A 22,814-nucleotide genomic window follows, 5' to 3' on the forward strand; every position below is an offset into this window, starting at 1 on the left:
AAACAAAAATATATTTCATATGATCATAATTATTTATTCTTTTTCTAACACCTACCTGTAATTGTAGCCATTGCGATGATGTGTCGTGGGGAGTAGATACTCTCCATTAAAAAAAAAACTAAATGCTGTCTTTCATTGTTTTCTTTTTTTATTTAATTTTATTTTTATTTATAGAATTAAAAATAAAAGATCACATTTTTATTCCCTCAAATATTTTTTCATTAGAAAGGATCTATTTCCATGTGTCGTGTAATATAAATAAGGACATAATTGAATTAAAAGTTGAATTTTCTCAATATTATGACTGATAAGCTTATCTATATTGAAATTCCCCGCATCTACATTTTAGTGGATTATGAAAAAACAGAAGAAAAATGAAGTAGATTTATTTCGAATGAGAAAGAGCAACGTGGCGAGCATCTAGCGAGGATGTGAATCGGACGGTGGAGAATGGAGTCATAATGAGTTACAAGTTACAAGTACTAGTGAGCTGCTCTTTATTCGTGTTTATTGGTTTGGGTTTTGACCCGTTGGTTGTTGAGTCGCAGAGAGACAGTTAAGCGATTCGATGGCGTTGGGCATAACCGCCGTTCCCTTCACATACGTGGTTCACGTCCTTGGTCTGGTTGCCATCATCTTGGTCCTCGTCTGGAACATTCACTTCAGGGGTGGCTTGGCCTGGGACGCCGATAACAAGAACCTCATCTTCAATGTATCTCTCTCTCTCTCTCTCTCTCTCTCTCTCTCTCTCTCTGCTACATTTTACAATATTCAGTATCTGTTTGTTCATTTTACCCCAATTCTTGAAGATTCAATTTCATGGTAAGTGAAATGTAAGGTTAGGTTAAGTTGTTTCTACACATTTCTCTATAATCAAAGTTTGGAGTATCAAATATCAAACCATAGAAATGTAAGCACCACTCATTTTATATTATATAGCTATAATCACAACATATATCATAATTTTTGCTACTTTCTTACAATTCCAATTGTTGTATCATGTATGTATATATAAAAGTGACTGATTGAATTGAATTTTCTTTTTTTTTTCCCCCTTTTTATATGACACCATGCCATTGAGTCTCTGTGAAAGTATTAACACTATTGCAACTTTCCTTTACTATTTTTTTCCTTGAACGGGTCGTATGTATCTCCTGTGATATAATATATTGATATTTCACATCTCAAGGAGCCTGTTGCAACTTGTGATTAATTAATTGAGCACTGCTTTTTATATATTTAAAAGTTATTCATACTAGATTAGAATAAAATCCCCCCTTTTTTGTCTCTTAATTTTTAAAGGCAGAAGTTCTGCTTTTCTTTATTGCTATCATGTGCTGGCTAAATTAGCTGTTAAAATATAAAATTTCTTCTGTATATCTAGAAGTATTGGAGAACCAATATGATTGTCATGTTAACTATCCGCAAGATTTCTTCTAATTCTGCTTGTTGGACCATTGACGATTAAACAAGAGGGACTTGGGTAATTGCAATAGTAAATTGGACCCAAGTGTTTTGGCTCTGTTTGGTTGAACAAGTCAGAGGAATTCCCCTTAAAGTCTAAAACTGTGTTTCTGTCTTATAGCATGATTGGTGGGTCTCATGTCATCAGATCAATAGATGTTATTATCATTTATTTATTTTTATTATTTAATAATAAGATTATAAGCTCCTTTTTTGTACCTACCCTCTTTGAGCTAGAGAATAGACATGCATGCTTATCTGTTTGGTATTTGAGTGGGGAAAAGAACTTTCACGTGCTTGGTTTCATGTGGTGCAAATTCAACCACACATGGACAAATGATACTCTCAGGACTTTTGTTCCTGTTCTTAGCTGTTTGTAATTTCTTTCTAGTTGTTATCATTAGCTCTAAAAATGATCATGATTCCTCTGAACATATAGAGTGTGAAAAAGTTGCTTATTTATTGGAAAAAATTATTTATTACAATATATTAGTGACTATCATTGTAAAACTATGTGTAAAGTATATACAGTTGACTTGTGCCATCTAGTTTTGTCAAGTCTTACTTATCCTTTTACTTTATACAGCTCCATCCTGTTCTTATGATACTTGGCTTGATATTTCTTGGTGGTGAAGGTAATCAAACTAATTTCACAAGTTACTGGTTTAGGTCAATGTTATTTCCTTTTTATTTTTTAACCCTATTAAGTGTTTTTTTTTCACTAATTTTGCCTAATTTGAACAATTTGCAGCTATCATAAGTTACAAATCTCTTCCTTTGAAGAAGGAAGTGAAGAAAGTGATACACCTTACTCTCCATGCAATTGCATTAGCACTTGGAATATTTGGAATCTGTGCTGCTTTCAAGAATCATAATGAAAGTGGGATTGCCAATCTCTACAGCTTGCATTCATGGCTTGGAATTGCGGTTATTTCCCTCTATGGCATTCAGGTAACCCATTCAATAAGGCTGAAACATCGACATGTACTTGCATGCTTCTGGAACATATTCAATAGTATAATTAGTATTATATTATATAGTATTCTCTGAAAGCTGGAAATGTTTTTGTTTGCGTTTATGGTTCATGTCCCTGTTGGCTCTGCTATTTCAAACAAAGAATTGAATATTTCTATTTTGTGATCTGCAGTGGCTATATGGGTTTGTGATCTTCTTCTTCCCTGGTGGAACTCCGGCCATTAGACGCGAATCACTACCTTGGCATGTTCTATTTGGACTATTCGTGTATGTATTGGCTATTGGCACTGCTTCTCTTGGGTTTTTGGAGAAACTCACTTTCTTGGAGAACTCAGGATTGGCAAAATATGGCTCTGAGGCATTACTTGTCAACTTCACTGCTGTGATCACAATCTTATTTGGTGCTTTTGTTGTATTATCTGCTTTATCTGATGCTCCACCTGCAGAAGATGACTATGCACCCATTTAGATTTGTCTTCCACGTCATATTTTTTTTATGTTTGTTATCAGTGTGTGCTGGGATTGGGAAAAAGGAAATAATATCTATTTGTATTATGGACATAGCTTGTAATTAATCCTCAATGTTGTGCTCTATGTCATGAAAAATCAGTCTACCTTGTAATTTTTTTAGTTTATTTTCACTTCTTGCTGATTTGTAAGTGAAAATATTAAATTGTGGACATATATTCGATATATTAGATGTACCAAAAAATATTCAATGTATTAGGAGAATTAGTGTGTTGATAGAAATAGAACACTGGTTATTGAAACTTTTATTTTCAGAATAAAACCACAAGAAATAGCCTTAATAATGGCAAGCCATAAGATTTTAAAGATTTAAAGTGTGTTGATTACTCCTTTCGTTTCGAAACTATGTACAGGAAGGTATATTATTCTTAAATAATTAAACACGTGTAATTAATAGTTATTTAATTATGCGTATAGCTAATAGTTATTTATTAATCATAATTAAATAAAATATTATTTGATAAAAATAAGAGCATTCTTTTAGGACTGGGCTATTGTGTTACATAGAAACAAATACCATGAATCAACCCCAATATTATTTGGAAAAGAACTTTACATAAATGGGTTACATATCAACACGGACCAACTATATTACTTTTCTTTTCTTTTTTCATTCAATTATATTTCGTTGCATGGCCCATTCAATAGAGGCCCTAACTTATGGAAGTAATTCAATATGACAATATTTCAATTCCCTGGTCATGATATGAGAAATAAACTATGGCTTTGCCAGTTTGGGAGGTCACAACTTTGCCTTCCTTGTAAGATTTGAGATGTACATCATCCTAAGTCACTACCTCATGCTTTCACGTTCAAGTTCCTATTATGTTGTTTATTTTATAAACAACCATTTGAGTTAATGATAAAAATAAAGATAAAGATAAAGGCAAATGCATTATCACCTTAATGGTGTTAGAAACAAGAGACCAAACTAAAGAAAGTGTTTTGTGTATATTTCGGTCTGATCAAAAGTACAATATATAAGAGATATTTATTTATAGGTGCTAAATGAATCAACGCAATAAAGGCATAAAATCCTACAATTAATATACAGATATGCTATATAAATATAAACGATACTAATTGATCTAAATTGATTCTAATGATTCTCTAACATCTCCCTTCAAACTCAAGTGGGAGCTAAGGATACCAACTTGAGTTTGGATAACAAAGTTTGGAAACAAGTCGGGTAATGAGCTTTCGTGAAGATATCAGCAGTCTGATCCAGTGTTCCAACAGTAATGAGACGAACAACATCAATAAGGATACGTTGCTGAACAAAGTGACAATCAATTTCAATGTGTTTGGTGCGTTTATGAAACACATTATTATGTGCAATCTGAATAGCACTGCAGTTATCACAAAAAAACATCAGTAGGAGACGACTGAGGAGCACCTGGATCTTCGAGGAGCCAACAAACCGAGATAACCTCAGCAGTGGTGTCAGTGAGGGCACGGTATTCAGCTTCTGTGCTTGAGCGAGCAGTGAACGTTTGCTTCTTAGCATGCCAAGAAATGAGAGCATCGCCAAGAAACAAATAGTAACCAGTAGTAGAACGACGATTAGTGGGATCACCAGCCCAATCAGCATCGGAGTAAGCCTGAAGAGACAAAGAGGAATGGGTAGAAAATTAAAGGTCATGAAATAAAGTGCCTTTGATGTAGCGAAGAATGCGAAGAACTGCCGCATAGTGAGTAGTACGAAGAGCTGACAAGAACTGGCTAAGTACATGAACCGGATAGGCGATGTCTGGTCGGGTGACAGTCAAGTAAACGAGACCTCCAACTAACTGTCGATAGAGAGTCGGATTATCCAAAACAGTGCCATCCATAGGGGTAAATCGAACATTAGGCTCAAGAGGAGTAGACTCAGTGCGACTATCTGTAATCCCAGCGCGAGCAAGAAGATCTTAAGCATACTTAGCCTGAGAGAGATAGATGTCATCATTGGTGGAGATGACCTCGAGACCAAGAAAATAACTGAGAGAACCAAGATCTTACATCTCAAAGGTACGGTGAAGTGAGGCCTTGAGATCAGAGATACCATCAACATCATCTCCAGTAATGATTATGTCATCAACATACAAAAGTAGAAGAACAACCCCACGTTCGCTTTTACGAATGAAAAGGACATTCTCATGAGGGCTAGAAGTAAAACCAAGACTGCATATAGTAGTGCTGAACTTGTCAAACCATTCACGAGGAGCTTGTTTATGTCCATAAAGTGTCTTGCGAATGAGACAAACCTTATTAGAAGGACAAGGATATCTCGAAGGTGGTTTCATATAGACTTTTTTTTCAAATTCCCATTAAGAAATGCATTCTTCACATCCATCTGACTGAGAGACCATTTTTTAACCGCGACAATCGCAAGAAGAGCTCTAACAGACGTAAGACGAGTGACAGAAGCAAAAGTCTCTTCATAATCAATACCATACTCTTGCGTACAATCTTGAGCAACCAAGCGGGCCTTATAACGGTCAATAGAGCCATCAGAGCGAGTCTTGATCTTGTATACCCATCTACTGCCCACAACTTCCTGATCAGAAGGAGGATCAACCAAATCCCAAGTGTGTGCTTTTTCAAGTTCCTGCATTTCTTCCTGCATTGCTTGTTGCCAATTTGGGTTTGAGGAGGCTTCTCTGAATGACTTAGGTTCATGTTGATGAAGGATAGTAGAAAAGAAATGGTAATCAAGAAGATGAGGAGGTGGATTCCTTACCCTAGAAGAACGAGCGGGAAGAGGAGGCATGACGGTAGAAGCAAAATCATTGTCCGGTCTGGAATCATCGGGAGATGGAGAAGGCGAAAGAACAGGAGGCTGTAGAGGGTCACTCGAGATAGAATCTGTAGAATCATCACTAGGAAAAAGATCAACATTGGGGTTAGTAAACAAAGGTGACTGAGTAGTAGGAATGGACTCAAAGGATGAGAACTGAGAAAGCATGTGGTACTCCCAGAAGACAACATGACGAGATATACGAATACGTTTAGAGAGAGGATCCCAACAACGATAACCCTTGTGTTCAGTGCCATAACCAAGGAAACAACACATATGAGCCCGAGGTTCAAGTTTACTATAATCATGAGGCTGAAGAAGAACAAAACATACACAACCGAAAACTCAAAGAGAACTATAATCTGGGGAGGTATGATAAAGACACTCAAAGGGAGTAACATTACCAAGAACAGAAGAAGGGAGTCTATTGATAACATGAACAGCAGTAAAAACGGCTTCACCCCAAGTACGCTCAGGACACGAAGAAGAAAGGAGTATTGCACGGACGGAGTCAAGAATTTGATGGTATTTGCGTTCAACTCTACCATTTTGTTAAGACATACCAGGATAAGAAAACTCAGACAAAGTATCCTGTTCTGCAAGAAAGGTTAAGAGTTTGGAATCACGGTATTCCATAGCATTATCACGTCGGAAAACCTTAATGACCTTGGAAAATTAAGTTTTAATCATAGTAGCAAAGTTGATATAGATCTGAGGTAACTCATGACGATTAGTTATCAAATAAACCCAAGTAAAACGGGAATAATCATCAATGAAAACGAAAAAGTATCGAGCTTCGCCCATAGAGGCAGTGGGACCGGGGCCCCAAACATCAGAGTAAATGAGATCAAAATGAGAGCAAGCAAGAGATGAATTATTGTGAAAAGATAAAGCAGGTTGTTTGGCGGTTTGGCAAGAAATGCAATCAAAAGATTAATTTGGAACCTGACTCAAAACACCCTGAGACACAAGAGGACACAGTTTTCCTAAGGAGGTGTGGGTAAGACGTTGATGCCATAAGTGAAGAGTAGAGGGAGAAGAAGCAGCACGGAAATTTAGTACAGGAGGAATATGAAGATTCTCGAGTTCAAACAACCTTCCGACCTTACGTCCACTCCCGATGATTTGTCTCGTCTGAGGATCTTGTACACGACAACCAGAAACAAAAAAAGTGACTTCAAAACTCAAATCAACAAGTTGACCAACAGAAATAAGATTGAAGTTTAATTTGGAAATATAATAAGTATCAGGAAAATTAAGAGTTGATTGAGATATAGAACCCTTGTGTGTTGCGTGCAAGAGGGAGCCATTTGCAATATTGACAGAAGGTCCATTTGTAGTGGTAGACATGGACGAGAAAATATTACGCAACGGAGACATGTGATTAAAGCAACTCGAGTCAAAGTACCATTTAGAATTACTTAGAGGGGTCGAAAAAGCAACAGGGGTATTACCAGAAATGGAGAGAAGACGCTGAAGAAGAAATGCAATATTAGATAGAGAGACAAGAGACGAATTGAGTAGATCAGGACGTAGTGGGCGAGTAGGACAGGCAGTAATTAAATGTCCCGAGAGCTTGCAGTAACGGCAGAACAGTTGTGAACAATGGTAGCTGTTCATACCCTGGGTCGAGCTGTCCGACCCGGGATGTTCTACCGACAAAGCAACCGACCTCTTCAAGTCAGGACAATCCGACCTCTTCTCAAAGAGCTCGGCCAAAACTACTAGGAAAGCCCAATAAAGGGCCCAAATAGAGGAACACGACCCGAATCCAAGGGCAACCCAAGCCTATAGAGATAAAGGTGGTTCCCTTAAAGGTAAGATGACCTCACTCGAAGATAAAGATAAGATAAGATAACTAACTTATCTTATCAAAGGAAGGTCTTTCTACACCATTATAAATACACTGGAGCACCCAGGTATAACTCATACTCTGATTCTACTCAATACCTGCTTAATACCCTTGCTAACTTAAGCATCGGAGTCCTTTACAGGTACCCCCACCCTCCGGGGACAAAGGAATTAGCACCACCATCAAGTCCAACAAATCGGATACAACCGTTCCGACCAGCACAGAAGATCTCATCCGAGATCGACCTACAGTTTCAGGTAACCCTCGGAACATTGGCGCCATTGCCGGGGAACCTGGAAGTCATCCCATCACCATCGCGGACGACCATAACAACGACCACACCTCAGATTTAGAGGAAAGAACGCCGCATAAAAACGCAGACACCACCCCAAAAGATACTTCCCAAATCAACAACAAGATGAACTCCCTAAACGAGGGAGCCATGGATGCATTTCAAGACCGGTTAAAATAACTTGAGGAAGAAGCCCTATGCCAACGAGAGGCCGAGAAGGACCTACAAAGAGAAATAAGATGACGCTGGGAATTGGAGAACAAACTCCTAAAACTTGAAGCCGATGTCAAGACGAAAGCCAGCCGATCCAATCCTGAAGATAGCAACAGCAAGGAGCAAGACCCATTCACCAAAGAGATCATAAAGACAAAAATCCCAAAGGACTTTAAACTCCCAGACATGACCTTATACGACGGCACTACAGATCCCGGCCATCATCTCAGCAACTTCAGAAGCAGAATTTTCTCACCGACGCCTCAGATGCAATTCGTTGCAAAGCCTTTCCAACTACTTTAACAAAAACAGCAATTAGATGGTTCGACAACCTCCCTCCTAGATCCATCTCAAGTTTCGACGACATGGCTAAGAAATTTCTGGCCAGATTCTCCATCCAAAAGGACAAAGCTAAACAAGCTCTGAGCTTACTGGGAATCAGGCAAGGAGAACGGGAAATCCTACGTAATTACATGGAAAGATTCAACAGGACATGCATGGATATACAGAACCTACCAACAAAAGCCGCTATTATGGGCCTCATTAATGGCTTACGAGAAGGGCCCTTTAGTCAATCTATATCAAAAAGTATCCCACATCTCTGAACGAGGTGCAGGAATGAGCGGAAAAGTACATCAACATGGAGGAAAATTCCCGACTAGGAGAGACCTCGAAGGCCAGGTTCACCCCCACAGGATAAGGATAAAGATTCCAGAAAGAAGGAAGACCGACATGGAGAGAAAATTAAAAAAATACCACAATTACACCCCTCTACGGGTGTCTCTTGTGGACATATACAGAGAGCTTTGCAACACGAAAAAAATACCACCAGCTCAGCCATTCAAAGGCAAAAAAGGAGGAGGAAACTGGGTTGAATATTGTGAATACCATCGGATCCGCGGGCACTCCACCAATGAGTGTTTTGATTTAAAAAATGTCATAGAAAAGCTCGTATGAGAAGGAAAGCTAGATCGATATCTGACCACCCATGATGATGAACAAAGAAAAAGAAAAAGAGCAGAAGATGTCGGACCACCTGCGCGATCATCTCGAACGCCAGAAAGACATGTCCACATGATACACGGCGGATTTGCCGGAGGAGGAATCTCCAAATCATCTCACAAAAGACATCTCAAAGACGTATATCACGTCGCAGGAAAAGAGGAAGCACCCGAGATCCCGACAATCACCTTTACAAAGGAAGATGCATCCGGCGTCGCATCAGGGCATGACGATCCCATGGTCATCACCATTATACTGGCAAATGCAAATCTTCACCGTGCACTGATAGACCAGGGGAGTTCTGCCGATATATTATTCAAAGCAGCTTTCGACAAACTCGGCCTAGAAGAAAAAGAACTCAGAGCGTATCCAGACAGCATGTTCGGGCTAGGCGATACCCCAGTTCAACCGATGGGATACATCTCCCTCCACACGACTTTCGGAAAAGGAAGTCAGTCAAGAACACTCAAAATAGATTACATCGTAGTCGACGTAAGTTCAGCCTACAACGCCCTAATAGGTCGGACAACGTTAAATCAGCTTGGCGCAATAGTCTCAACTCCGCATCTATGCATGAAGTTCCCAACTGCAGGAAGAATAGCTACGATAAAAGCAGATCAGAGGATGGCGCACCGCTGTTACAACAAAAGTCTAAACCTCAGAGGCAGAGGAGAAGAATTCCACACAATTGAGCTCGGTGGAGTTCAGAGGCGGGAAGAGCTTCGCCCACAACCTGAAGGAGAAATAGAGAAAATCTAGATCGGAGATACCCCAGACCAAACAACCAATATCGGCACACTCCTAAAAGGAGACATTAAAGAATCACTCATACAGTTTCTACGTGACAACGCCGACCTCTTTGCATGGAAGGCCGCAGACATGCCAGACATAGATTCTACGCTAATGTGCCATAAGCTAGCAATCTACCCGGGATCTCGGGTGGTACAACAAAGGCGTAGAAAGCTAGGATCAGAACGCTCTCAAGCTGTGGAAGAATAGGTACGAGCTCTACTGGAGGCAGGTTTCATAAGAGAAGTCAAATACTCGCTATGGCTTGCTAATGTCGTATTGGTAAAAAAGTCAAACGGGAAGTGGAGAATATGCACCGACTATACCGATCTCAACAAAGCATGCCCGAAAGATCCTTACCCGTTCCCGAACATTGATGCTCTGGTAGATGTCTCCTCCGGATATAAATACCTCTCCTTCATGGATGCATACTCGGGATATAACCAAATCCCAATGTACCCACCCGACCAAGAAAAAACCTCATTCTTAACCCCAAAGGCAAATTACTGCTACATTGTTATGCCCTTCGGCCTTAAAAACGCGAGAGCCACCTACCAAAGATTAATGAACAAGGTTTTTTCGGATCCCATCGGAAAGGTCATGGAAGTTTATGTGGACGACATGCTAGTAAAGACGCAAAACGAAGAGATGTTATTAGCCGATCTGACACAAGTATTCAACACCATAAGACGACACGGCATGCGACTCAATCACGCAAAATGCACCTTCGCAGAAGAAGCTGGTAAATTCTTGGGTTTTATGATCACACAGAGAGGAATCGAGGCAAACCCGGACAAATGCAGGGTCATACTCAACATGAAAAGCCCGACTTGTGTCAAAGAGGTACAACAACTCAACGGGAGGTTGGCAGCCTTGTCGAGATTCCTGGCTGGATCAGCAATAAGATCTCTCTCTTTCTACGCCACTCTAAGGAAGGGAAAAGAGTTTGAATGGACAGCAGAATGCGAGCAAGCCTTCCAAGACTTCAAAAGATTCCTAGGACGACCACCTATACTAAGTCGGCCACGGGAAGGAGAACCACTCATATTGTACCTCGCAGTGGGAAATCGGACAATAGCCTCAGCACTAGTTCGGGAAGACAACAGCGGACAACAACCCATATACTTTATCAGCAAAGCATTACAAGGATCCGAGCTGAACTACCAGAAAATAGAAAAGTTCGCTTACGCTTTCATACTAACATCACGACGACTTCGCCCATACTTCCAGTCTCACACCATTAAAGTTCGGACCAACCAACCCATAAAAGGGATCCTATAGAAAACAGACTACTTGGCAGGCAGAATCTTGCAATGGGCAGTCGAGTTGTCCGAATTCGACCTTTAATACGAAGTTCGGACGGCCATCAAATCTCAATATCTGGTCGACTTCATTGTAGAATTCACGGACACACTGGAAATCCCCACATAATGGAATTTATATGTGGATGGTTCCTCAAACAAAATGGGAAGTGGCGTGGGCATAATAATTGAAAGCGACCAGGGAACCCAAATCGAACTCTCCCTCAAATTTGGGTTTCCTGCCTCAAACAATCAAGCGGAATATGAGGCACTACTAGCTGGTTTGAAGCTGGCTAAGGAGGTTGGAGCTCAAAAACTTATCATCTTCAGCGACTCACAGGTAGTTACGTCACAAATAACAGGAAGCTACCAAGCCAAAGATCCCACTATGAAAAAGTACTTAGACAAAACCAGGGAACAACTTGAACAACTCGGAGAGTATGAGATTCGTCACATACCCCGAGAACAGAATGCCCAGACTGATGCACTCTCAAAACTAGCCAGCACCAAACCAGGAAGCAACAATAGAAGCCTTATCCAAGAAAATCTACATAATCCATCAATCTCAGAAGAAGAAAAAGTCCTAGCCATAACAGGTCGCGATCAGGGATGGATGACTTCCATAATTAATTACCTCAGAACAGAAGCCCTCCCTACAGATGAGAAAGAGGCAAAGAGGTTAAAACGGGAGGCAAAATACTCTACCATCATAAATAATAATCTATACAAAAGAGGAATTTCAATACCATTTCTAAAATGCGTGCCGACTTCCAACACAAAAGATGTCCTAGAAGAAGTACACAGTGGCATTTGTGGCAATCACCTAGGAGCGCAGGCACTCGCCAAAAAAGTACTTCGGGCAGAATTTTATTGGCCAACTCTACAAAAAGAAGCCACAGAATTTGTAAGGACATGTTCACCATGCCAGAAATATGCCAAATTTCACACCGCCCCGCCAGAGGAACTAATTAGCGTAACCTCACCTTAGCCATTCGTAAAATGGGGACTTGATCTCCTCGGACCTTTCCCTCAAGGATCGGGACAAGTCAAATTCCTCATAGTAGGAATAGACTACTTCACAAAATGGATCGAGGCAAAACCCCTAGCCAATGCCACAACTCAAAGAAGTCAGAAATTTCTATATAGAAAAATCGTCACAAGGTTCGGAGTTCCATACTCCATAACTACATACAATGGTACCCAGTTCACAGACGTAGGCTTCAGAAAATTAGCGGCCTACTTGAATATAAAACAACAATTCACCTCTGTTGAGCACACCCAAGCCAATGGGCAAGCTGAAGCTGCTAACAAAGTTATATTAGTAGGGTTAAAACGGACATTACAAGATGCAAAGGGAGCCTGGGTTGAGGAGCTTCCGCAAGTCCTAAGGGCATATCGAATGACTCCACATTCCACAACAAAGGAGTCATCTTTCCGATTAGCTTATAGAATGGAGGCAATGATCCCAGTGGAGGTCGAAGAAGGATCACCCAGAGTAATCCATTTTAGCGAAAAAGCCAATTTTCCAACTTCAAAGGGAAGAGCTCGACTTACTTCCGGAAATCCAAGAAAGAGCTCGGATAAGGGAAGAGGCGTTGAAACGACGAATGGCCTCCAGATACAACCGAAAAGTAATACAGCGGGCCTTTGCTGAAGACGACCTCATCCTAATCCAAAACGACATAGGAACCACTCGACCTGGAGAAGGAAAACTGGCGGCAAACTGGAAAGAGCCCTTCCGAGTCATAGAAGTATTGGGAAAGGGCTACTACAGGCTTTCCAAACTCGACGGGCGAGAGCTTCCTAGGTCATGGCACACCTGCAACCTAAGAAGGTACTATAGCTAGGGATGATAAAAGATCTTGGATAAAGCGCACTCTTTTTCCTAAAAAAGGTTTTTTAACGAGGCGCCCCGCCAAGACCTACAAATCACCCGACTTAGGAAATTAACTCCTCATGTATATTTGCATTCTCTTTTAATAAATTTTTTCAGATTCTCTACAAACGCTCAAGTCGTATTATTCTGAAAACATTTATCGCCCGATTATAAAGCTACAGATCGACAGAAAGTGAAAACCGAATTCACTGCGCGATCACGATAAAAACGAGGGTTAAAACCCAAATTCTACAAAATCGACAAAGATGAAAACAGAATAATGCAAGAAGTTATAGAAAGTGATCCATAGAAAGGACCTGACGAGGCCCTAATAAAATGGATTGCTATAAAATAACTTAAAGACTGGCCGGCACAAAAGTCGGACCATCCACAACAATTCAAGTTATAAGTAAAGCCCTGGAAAGAGGTCTAGTCAACCCTATAAAAGAGGATTACTATAACTTCGAAGAGCCAGACATGAGGAAGTCGGACTCCTACAAATAAGTTACAAAGATAATCCCTGAAAGAGACCTAAACAAGGTCCAAGAAAGAGGATTATCAAGTAACTCGACAGGGCCCGATGTGACGAAGTCGGCCCAGAAAGATAAGTTACAAAAGATAATCACTGAAAGAGACCTAAACAAGGTCAAAGAAAGAGGATTATCAAGTAACTTGACAGGGCCTGACGTGACGAAGTCGGCCCAAAAAGATAAGTTACAAAAGATAATCCCTGAAAGAGACCTAAAAAAGGTCCAAGAAAGAGGATTATCAAGTAACTCGACAGGGCCCGACGTGACGAAGTCGGCCCAGAAAGATAAGTTACAAAAGATAATCCCTGAAAGAGACCTAAACAAGGTCCAAGAAAGAGGATTATCAAGTAACTCGACAGGGCCCGACGTGACGAAGTCGGTCCAGAAAGATAAGTTATAAAAGATAATTCCTGAAAGAGACCTAAACAAGGTCCAAGAAAGAGAATTACCAAGTAACCCGACAGGACCCGACGTGATGAAGTCGGCCCAGAAAGATGTAAAACTACAAAAGGTAATCCCCGAAAGAGACCTGAACAAGGTCCAAGAAAAAGGATTACCAAGTAACTCAGCAGGACCCGATATGACGAAGTCGAGCCCAGGACACAAGTTATAAAAATAGTCCCCAAAAGAGACCTAAATGAGGTCCAAAAAAGAGGATTACAAACACAACCAAGCCAAATAATCAAGCTGATCATGCCAGGACAAAATGGGAGCCTACGAAGGTACCAAGACAAGTGCAAGCAGACATGATACAAAAACTACTAAGTTATGATAATAGCAAGCTTCAGAGGCCACCAAAATCAGCCCCAAAAGCTCGGAAACTACTTTGTTTTTCGAAAATAAAAGTTGCTAAACAAGTAACCAAAACAAAGTATCAACAGTCAGCAAAAACACCATTTACAAAGATAAAGAAGTTCAAAAGCCCACAAGCCGAGCTATCTACATTAAATAGGAAGAAAACTCAGTCAACATTAGAAGACTTCTCAACAGCATCAACTCGGGGTGAAGGAGGACGAGTCTGAAGAGGCACCGCATCTACCGTCCCATCATCTCGGTTCAAGATTTGGCAATCCGGTTCCCCTTCTGGATGACTGATCCCAGCAGTAGAAGTCGGAGAAGCCAGCACAACAGAAGTCTTGGTAGCAGGCAGTGAGGGACGATCACCATCATCATCATCATCGGGATCGTCAGGAACAATCTTACCATCCCTAACAATATTGTGCAGGCTAATAAGGGAAAGGTCGAGATCTGGTGCAAGAACTTGAAATTGCTCTTTCAGATTCTCATAAGCCACAGTAACACTACCGACAAGATGACTTTGAAGCTCGGCGTAATCGGCCTGAACAGATTCCAACCTACCCCTGAGCTCCATCACCTCTCTATAAGTAGTAACATAGCTATCCTTATGTTTTTTAGCCGTATCCTCGGCCAGTTGCGCGCCAGCCGCCAGACCAACAGCCCGGGCCTTTTCCCCCTTCAGCTCCTTTTTTAGTTCGGCCGCTTCCGCCTCGAGCTCCTCCTTCAAATCCTTAATTCGGTCAAATTCTGATTTCGCCTCCTCCATAAAAGCCTTGGTAGCATGGATAGGAAGATCTTGAGCAGTTCGATATAAAGCCGCTCCCGTGTGTGTCAATGTAATACCACTCTGAGTAATAAAGTCTAAATGACGAAGAATCGATACATCGTCGGTAGGCATGACACCATAGGGAGCAATCTGTTGGTCTACAAACCCAACTGCATCAAAGTCGGGAGCACCAAGATTAAACGGCTCGACAGTCCGAGGTCTTTTTGGAGGAGGAGCAACTGGAGGAGTAGAGGTACCAACTGAAGTCTGAGGCGGGTCAACCAAATGAACCCGGGGAATCGGGATCATCCTCCTCGGCCCAGGAGAGCTCGGGACAGACGGCTTCGACAAAACTTGGGAGGACCCTTCCCCGACCACCTTGGCTGGGACGTTCTGAGCTGCGGTAGCCTTCCTCGCCTTCTTAAAGGCCTTCAGTGAGTCATTATTCTTCGACATCTCTGAAAAACAAAGAAAAATACAACAACTTATGAATATCCAGAAAAGAAAGCAGAAAACAAAAGACATGGGAACACAGTTTATAAAATACCCAACACAGCACGAATCAAGGATGGATCCCCAAGAAATTTCTTGGTTTCAAGATGAGGAGGTTCCCCCTAAATATCTTCCAAAGCAGCGACAAAGACCTGCTCGACCACGTCTAACATCTCCCAGGTATACCTAGACACAACTACATTCCTCTGCCACTCTAAAGGAAAACGAGGCTCACCATTATCATCCAGAAAGAAAGGACGAGCTCCTTCAACAGCTCGGATCTTGAAAAAGTAATTCTTAAGATCACGGAAAGACTCATCAAACATGGAGAAGACTTTATGTCCCTGGGCCGACCTAAAAAAAATCCAAGAAGCTTTCTTTTTGGTAGTTCTAGGCTTGGTTAACACAAACAGATACAGAAAAAGGGTTAAAGAAGGTTTAACACCGAATTCATGGCAAACCAGCTGAAAAATCTTAATGAAACCCCAAGAATTCGGATGAAGCTGAGATGGGACCACGTTACAAGACCACAACAGGTCGGTCTCAAAGGAAGTAAAAGGAAGGGTAATATCCATCTGGATAAAGAAGAAATCGTATGCATAAAAGAAACGACGCTCCCCCTGAGTCGGAACGGGAAAGCAGACCCTGTCATCGGAATCGGGTGCCACCAGCTCATAATTGCGTTCTTAATTCTCACAACTACATATCTGATGGTGTTTTCTAAGCTCCGCATAGAACTCCGCGTTAGCTAGAGATACACATAGCAACACAAGGGAGTCCAACCAGTCGGACATCCCCTCAGGAACCTTAGAGGACGCCTCGACAATATTTTTGCCAGACGACATGGCCAACTAATCCTACAAACAAAAGAAAACGGGTTACTAACCCAAAAATAAATTCAGACAATATGGAAGCAACTCGGACAACGCGACCTCAAGCACACAAAAAAGGAAAACACCCAAGACGCACAACGAGGTCCAGGGGTATCATTTGGAGGCAATGACAGAGTAAGGTTTCAGAAAAATGCTACAAAAATAAAATTCTCCCCCAAGCAAACAACATCCCGAGGAGAAAAAGGCGAAAGTCAAGGAAAAGTCATCAACAAAAACAAAATCATTAATGGAGCAAACAAAGTTATCAAAGGAGCAACCTTTTTTAAAACAGCAGTACGAAAATCAATGACAAACACACAAAGCCCTAAAAAGAAGCCAAAACCAGGAAAATCACTCAAAACATACATAAGAACGAAAGAAGATCAGAAAACAGATGTCACAGCAATAAAGCAAGCACAAAAACAAGAAAAAGGTTCAAGCTTTCCAAAACATACAAAATCAGAGCGTCATAAAAAAATAAAAAATGAAGCAGCAGAAATAAACAGTGAAGAGAAAGTGAAAACTAACCTGGAAGAAGAAAGAAAGCTTTGAAAAGGAGCAGCGAAGAATCGACCACGAAGCGGAAGCACCGAGCAAATACCAAAGCATCATAGAGAAAAAACAAGAATACAAGATAAAGCAGCGAAAAAGAGGAGAAGTTACAGGAAAAGAAAAATCGTCTATTGGATACAAAATTCAAATAAAAGAACCAAGAAAAATGGGGCATTAAAAGCCCATTAATGAAGGTGTTAAAACCCTCGCACGTTTCCAAAGCTAGAGCGCTAAATGCAAAGGCGCACGCTTTTAAAGAAACAGAAACGTTCCGCATTCAAGGAGAACTCTACAAAAAGGAATCAACAAAATGCTCGAGTTCAGTTTCACCTGAGAAAGGATCGAAGTCCTAAGACTAAAGACTCGACCTCAAAAGGAAGACCGAGCTCGAGCAGGGGCACTATTCATACCCTGGGTCGAGCTGTCCGACCCGGGATGTTCTATCGACAAAGCGACCGATCTATTCAGGTCAGGACAATCTGACCTCTTCTCAAAGAGCTTGGCCAAAACTACCAGGAAAGCCCAATAAAGGGCCCAAACAGAGGAACACGACCCGAATCCAAGGACAGCCCAAGCCTATAGAGATAAAGGCGGTTCCCTTAAAGATAAGATGACCTCGCTCGAAGATAAAGATAAGATAAGATAACTAACTTATCTTATCTAAGGAAGGTCTTTCTACACCATTATAAATACACTGGAGCGCCCAGGTATAACTCATACTCTGATTCTACTCAATACCTGCTTAATACCCTTGCTAACTTAAGCATCGGAGTCCCTTGCAGGTACCCCCCACCCTCCGGGGACGAAGGAATCAGCACCACCATCAAGTCCAACAAATCGGATACAACCGTTCCGACTAGCACAGAAGATCTCATCCGAGATCGACCTACAGTTTCAGGTAACCCTCGGAACAGTAGCTAATATGACCTTTCTGGTGGCATGTGCGACATTCAACAGAAGGGCAGTCGGGGAAGAGGTACCCAGAACGGTTACAGTTTCGACAGAATTTACCCTTTCTGTTAGTGGAAGCAAAACATCTAGCTTTTCCATGATAGTAGTCACAAAGATCAAAGAGATGAGAGAAAACGGCAATTTCGGAGCAGAAAACGAGAAATCGGAGTGCATAATCGGAAAGAGCTCACCAAAAAACCTTAGGGAGGGTCCCACTGTCTACCACGTCGATTGCCACGTCAGAGGACACGTCAGCTGCCACGTCAGCAAGAAGGAACACGTGGCGCTACGAGATTGGACGAGCAGGACATGTCAGGACTGACGGGGCGGGGTGCCACGCGGGCAGAGGAACGGAGTGGGTCGGGAGCGCGGGTCAATATCGGGTCGGGAGAACAACGGTGTGACACGTGGCAGAAGCGGAGCCATGGATCTGAGGAGCTGATCCAACGGCGCTGGAGGCGTCTGGAAGGAGAACGGCTGAACGCGGACAGGCAACTTTGGGCGGTGCGTCCGGCGTCTTCCGACGATGATTCCGGTGGCGTTGGAAAGCTTGCAACAAGGAGAAGGCGAGGGTGGCGGCGGTGACGAACCAAAAAGTCGAAAGAGACTCGAAAGGTGAGGGCAAAATACTGCTGGAAGTAACAAAAAAAAGAGCTAGAAAGCAATTATTTCTGAAAAAAAATTACCCTAAGTTCTTGATACCATGTTAAAAACAAGAGACCAAATTAAAGAAAGTGTTTTGTGTATATTTCGATCTGATCAAAAGTACAATATAAAGGAGTATTTATAGGTGCTAAATGAATCAAAGTAATAAAAGTATAGAATCCTATAATTAATATACAGATATGCTATATAAATATAAACGATACTAATTGATCTAAATTGATTCTAATGATTCTCTACCAAATGGTATACTTGCCCAGTTGCTCATTACTCTAAACTCCACCTTTTAATACCAACTTTTAAGAGCATAATCACCGAGGCTTTGAAATTCCATAACAAAATATCCAATTTGGAAGACTGGTTTAATGTTGTACTATAAAGAGCGTCATTGCTTCTAATAATGGCATTACTTTTCTTGAGCACGAAACCATTACTCATAAAGTGGTTGCAACAAGTATGGCCTTAAATTTAATTAAGGTAATCATCATATAAATTTTGAATTGATATGGTGATATGAATTTAAGCAACAGTGGTATCTCCCTAGTCCCTATCACTCTCCACATACCCACCACACCCACCAAGCTAAGTTAGTTAAAAGTTACCTTCCTCCAACCATAACCAACCTTGTCCCTCAATACTCTTTCTATTATATCTCATATCAGAATCCTGAATCTCTTCTTGTTATATCTTTCTGCATAATAAGATATAATTAAAAGATGACAGAAGAGGAGCAACCCAATAAGGTGGACGAGGAGAAATCTGTAATTCCACAACTACCTCCTCCAGATAACAAGCATGATGATGAATCCAAAGCTCTTGCCATAGTTGAGAGTATGACACTACTACCTCTTCATCTTGTTTTATAAGTTAAGTTTTAGTAGCAATTTAGCAATTAGCATTCTTTACTGGCAGAGACTGAGGAAGGTGCTGAAGAGAAACCCTCTGAGGGATCTATCAACAGAGGTATGTGGATGAATCTCGAATTCCATTTTTATGTGGATTTCTTTTCATATGCTGAGATTGTATTCAGATGCTGTGCTTGCAAGAGTTGCAACAGAGAAGAGGATGTCATTGATCAAAGCCTGGGAAGAAAGTGAGAAATCAAGAACAGAGAACAAGTAAGAACTAAAGATATGTCATTCTTCATATTAACTAACAAGCTATTTATTGCTGATTTTGGATCAATTTGTTTCGCAGAACTCAGAAGAAGCTTTCATGCGTTTCATCATGGGAGAAGAGTAAAATAGCTTCCACGGAGGCTGAACTGAAAAAGATTCATGTAAGCATGTATTTCATTTCATTAGTTACTATAACACTGTATAGTTAACACTTGCCAACATTTGATTTGATTTGTCATCTCAAAATATTAACCATGACTTTTGGGATGTATTTGAGTAGCAACAACTGGAGAAGAAAAAGGCAGAACATGCAGAGAAATTGAGAAACAAAATAGCAGCAATTCACAGGGAAGCTGAAGAGAAGAGGGCATTCACTGAGGCCAAGAAAGGGGAAGATATCCTCAAGGCAGAGGAGACAGCTGCAAAGTATAGAGCAACTGAAACAGCTCCAAAGAAAATCTTTGGTTGTTTCTAACTCTACAATCTTCCAAGCTTGATTCAAATGTTAGTATGTGTGTGTTCTGGGCTGATTTTTTAGCTCATGTATTTATTGTGATGTGGGCATAGTGATATGTTGACATGTATATAACATTACTTTGTCAATAAAGAAATTGAATAATTTAATTTGGATAAGTTTCTTGTAGCATTAGGTCACACATACCCAATTAACGCCTTTGTCTTATTGAACAACTTGGTTCTGGTAGTGCTGCTATTGACAAATGGATTTAGCAACAACCAGTTGAAAAGTACTTCTAAGATCATATGTGAAGAGGAATAAAATTAAATTATTTTGTTCTTAGTTTCCTGCATAACTGTCATCATGTCTCAGCAACCATAGCAGAGGGTTTAACCTTTTTGTTTGATGATATGAAGCTCAAGTTGCAGGTAATTGCTAGTTATTGGCATGTCAAAAAATTCTCAAGGGACCAATCACGAACATGAACAATATCATTAACTATTAAATATGTCAATGTTGTAGTTTAACTAGAACTCTGGCAAGTAGTAACTATTCCTCTATCCACCCCTTTTACCTCACCAAACCATACAGCAATATAATAACTAAACAAAACAAACATGGACCAGTTTCTAACTACTTAAATGGTGGCTGCATTTACAAAAGTACCAAGATATCAATAAGGCAAACAAAAATTTCCTATCATAATATATATAGTTAGAAACATCTTAGTCACATCTATCATCCTCCTCCTCCTCATCATCATCAGGAGGGTTCAGGAAACTGTCAGTGTGGTCCAAGAATTCTATATCTTCATCAGGCATATCCAGATATTGTTTGAATGCGGAATCAGAAGTATCAAGGTACTCATAGTTGCCGGAATCTGATCCACCTGTGTCATATTCAAGCTTTGGTTTGCAGCTACTTATTTGTTACTCTCCAACCTCGGAATTCCATAATCTAAGAAAGTAATCAGGGCAAGCTTTAGCTGGTGACCATGAATTGTTCAATGAGGATTCCATTGACAACCTTGCCTCAGCCTCAACTCTAGCACTTTCCCATTGTACCATGTGCCGAGTCGAAGGAGATTCCGACTTGACAATCCCTGCATGAGGGCTGAGACAAGGTTGTGTAGTCCCTCCGGAGTGGTGATGAAGATTTTTCTTTAGATGGGTGTTCCAATAGTTCTTGATCTCATTGTCTGTTCTTCCTGGCAGTTGAGAAGCTATAGCAGCCCACCTAATAGAATAGAATACAATACACTTGTTACATACATGTGTAAATTTAATACTTGAAGTACAAACAAAGGCATTAAATACATCATATTTTACTTTAGGAATTGGACAAGAGAGTATGTATAACTAATTAATATACCTGTTGCCAAGCAAGGCATGAAGTTGAATGATATTAGTCTCTTCTTCAGAGGTAAATGGGCCACGCTTAATGCCAGGTCGTAGATAATTAATCCACCTCAGCCTACAACTTTTTCCACATCGCTGTAGTCCTACTTGCAACCAACTTTGATGATAAGAAAAAAATGTACCATAAAATTGACAATGACAGATTAAACAGTAGAGATATACAGATATTTGGATTTACACATCTTGTTAAGCATACATTAATTAATTAAGTTCATCTCAGTGAGTTATTCCTACATCTTTCTTTCAAAACAAAGTAGTGTGTTGTAAGAGGAAATTCGGGTAACACATGAAAAAGCAACAATCAGGTTTTGTTTCTTCATTAGGAAAAGAGCACAACATTGTGATTGGAGCTTCTTCAAGAACAATCTGGGAGCATTTGAAAAAGTAGAAACTGCAAGGTCTAGTTATGTAGCTTGAAAAGCTGCTAGAAAGTAAGAAAGAGAAAGAGAAGAGTTGAAGCTGTACCTGCATGTTTGGGGAGAGTGCGCCAACTTCCTTCTCCATGCTTCTTGATATGCTCAACTAAAGCCTCATCTTCTTCAGGTGTCCAAGATCCCCTCTTCACTCCATGTTTGTCACAACACGGTGCTTTTCCCATCTCCACAAAAAATCATAAACTCAAACTCATGCCCATGCAACAACACCACTTTTCTAGCTCCCTTTTAGTTGTGTTTTTATCAAACAGGAGTGAGTGAGAAGCTTCTCAAGTTCTACACATCAAACTAGCTTTTATCTCTGTGGGATAAAGAGAAGAGAAGAAGGAGTGTTGCAGTGGGAAACCCAAGTACTATAATAAGAGAGAGAGAGAGAGGGTCATAATTCATAAATGCAGGGGATAGCATTTCTTAAAGAGAGAGTCATAATTCATAGGTGGAAAGGTTACAACTTTTTTTTTATTTTCTTTATTCAAAACATTCTATTTTTGGATCATTAAAGAGTACTTTTCATGGGCCTTAGGAAAGCTCTAAAATTTTGTATTGAAGAGTTAAAAGTTTTAATTTTCCAAAGTAATAAATGCATGAGTAACTTCATTTTTCTTACGCATCCAGTTACTTAGTTATAAAGATGAATGTTTGAACAGGATAGCATCACATTGAATGCATGGCAATGAGGTGTGGTTTTTGAA

General features: G+C 40.6%; 4 protein-coding genes across 4 annotated transcripts; 2 read left to right on the plus strand and 2 right to left on the minus strand.

Annotated features, from left to right (window-relative positions):
• Positions 1-490: 490 nt before the first annotated feature.
• LOC107466928 (transmembrane ascorbate ferrireductase 1) lies at positions 491-3,171 on the plus strand. The gene is made up of 4 exons (XM_016085931.3): positions 491-712; positions 2,051-2,099; positions 2,216-2,415; positions 2,612-3,171. Exons 1-4 carry the CDS (start codon positions 569-571, stop codon positions 2,906-2,908), a joined length of 690 nt encoding a protein of 229 aa, XP_015941417.1. The 5' UTR covers positions 491-568; the 3' UTR covers positions 2,909-3,171.
• Positions 3,172-5,248: 2,077 nt separating this feature from the next.
• On the minus strand, positions 5,249-7,366 carry LOC107466891 (uncharacterized). The gene is made up of 4 exons (XM_016085900.1): positions 6,692-7,366; positions 6,310-6,412; positions 6,151-6,170; positions 5,249-6,058 (listed from the first exon to the last, which is right to left on the minus strand). The coding sequence occupies exons 1-4, from the start codon at positions 7,364-7,366 to the stop codon at positions 5,249-5,251; spliced, it is 1,608 nt and encodes a 535-aa protein (XP_015941386.1).
• An 11,790-nt stretch (positions 7,367-19,156) lies between these two features.
• LOC107467090 (remorin) lies at positions 19,157-20,425 on the plus strand. The gene is made up of 5 exons (XM_016086127.3): positions 19,157-19,526; positions 19,608-19,658; positions 19,726-19,813; positions 19,893-19,974; positions 20,094-20,425. The coding sequence occupies exons 1-5, from the start codon at positions 19,412-19,414 to the stop codon at positions 20,286-20,288; spliced, it is 531 nt and encodes a 176-aa protein (XP_015941613.1). The 5' UTR covers positions 19,157-19,411; the 3' UTR covers positions 20,289-20,425.
• Positions 20,426-20,708: 283 nt separating this feature from the next.
• On the minus strand, positions 20,709-22,407 carry LOC107467089 (transcription factor MYB17). The gene is given in 3 exon segments (XM_016086126.3): positions 20,709-21,506; positions 21,642-21,771; positions 22,154-22,407. Coding segments are annotated over 3 exon segments (774 nt in total). The 5' UTR covers positions 22,287-22,407; the 3' UTR covers positions 20,709-20,995.
• Between the last annotated feature and the right edge of the window lie 407 nt (positions 22,408-22,814).

This window comes from Arachis duranensis, chromosome 9, assembly GCF_000817695.3.
Source record: "Arachis duranensis cultivar V14167 chromosome 9, aradu.V14167.gnm2.J7QH, whole genome shotgun sequence".
Classification (NCBI taxonomy): domain Eukaryota; kingdom Viridiplantae; phylum Streptophyta; class Magnoliopsida; order Fabales; family Fabaceae; genus Arachis; species Arachis duranensis.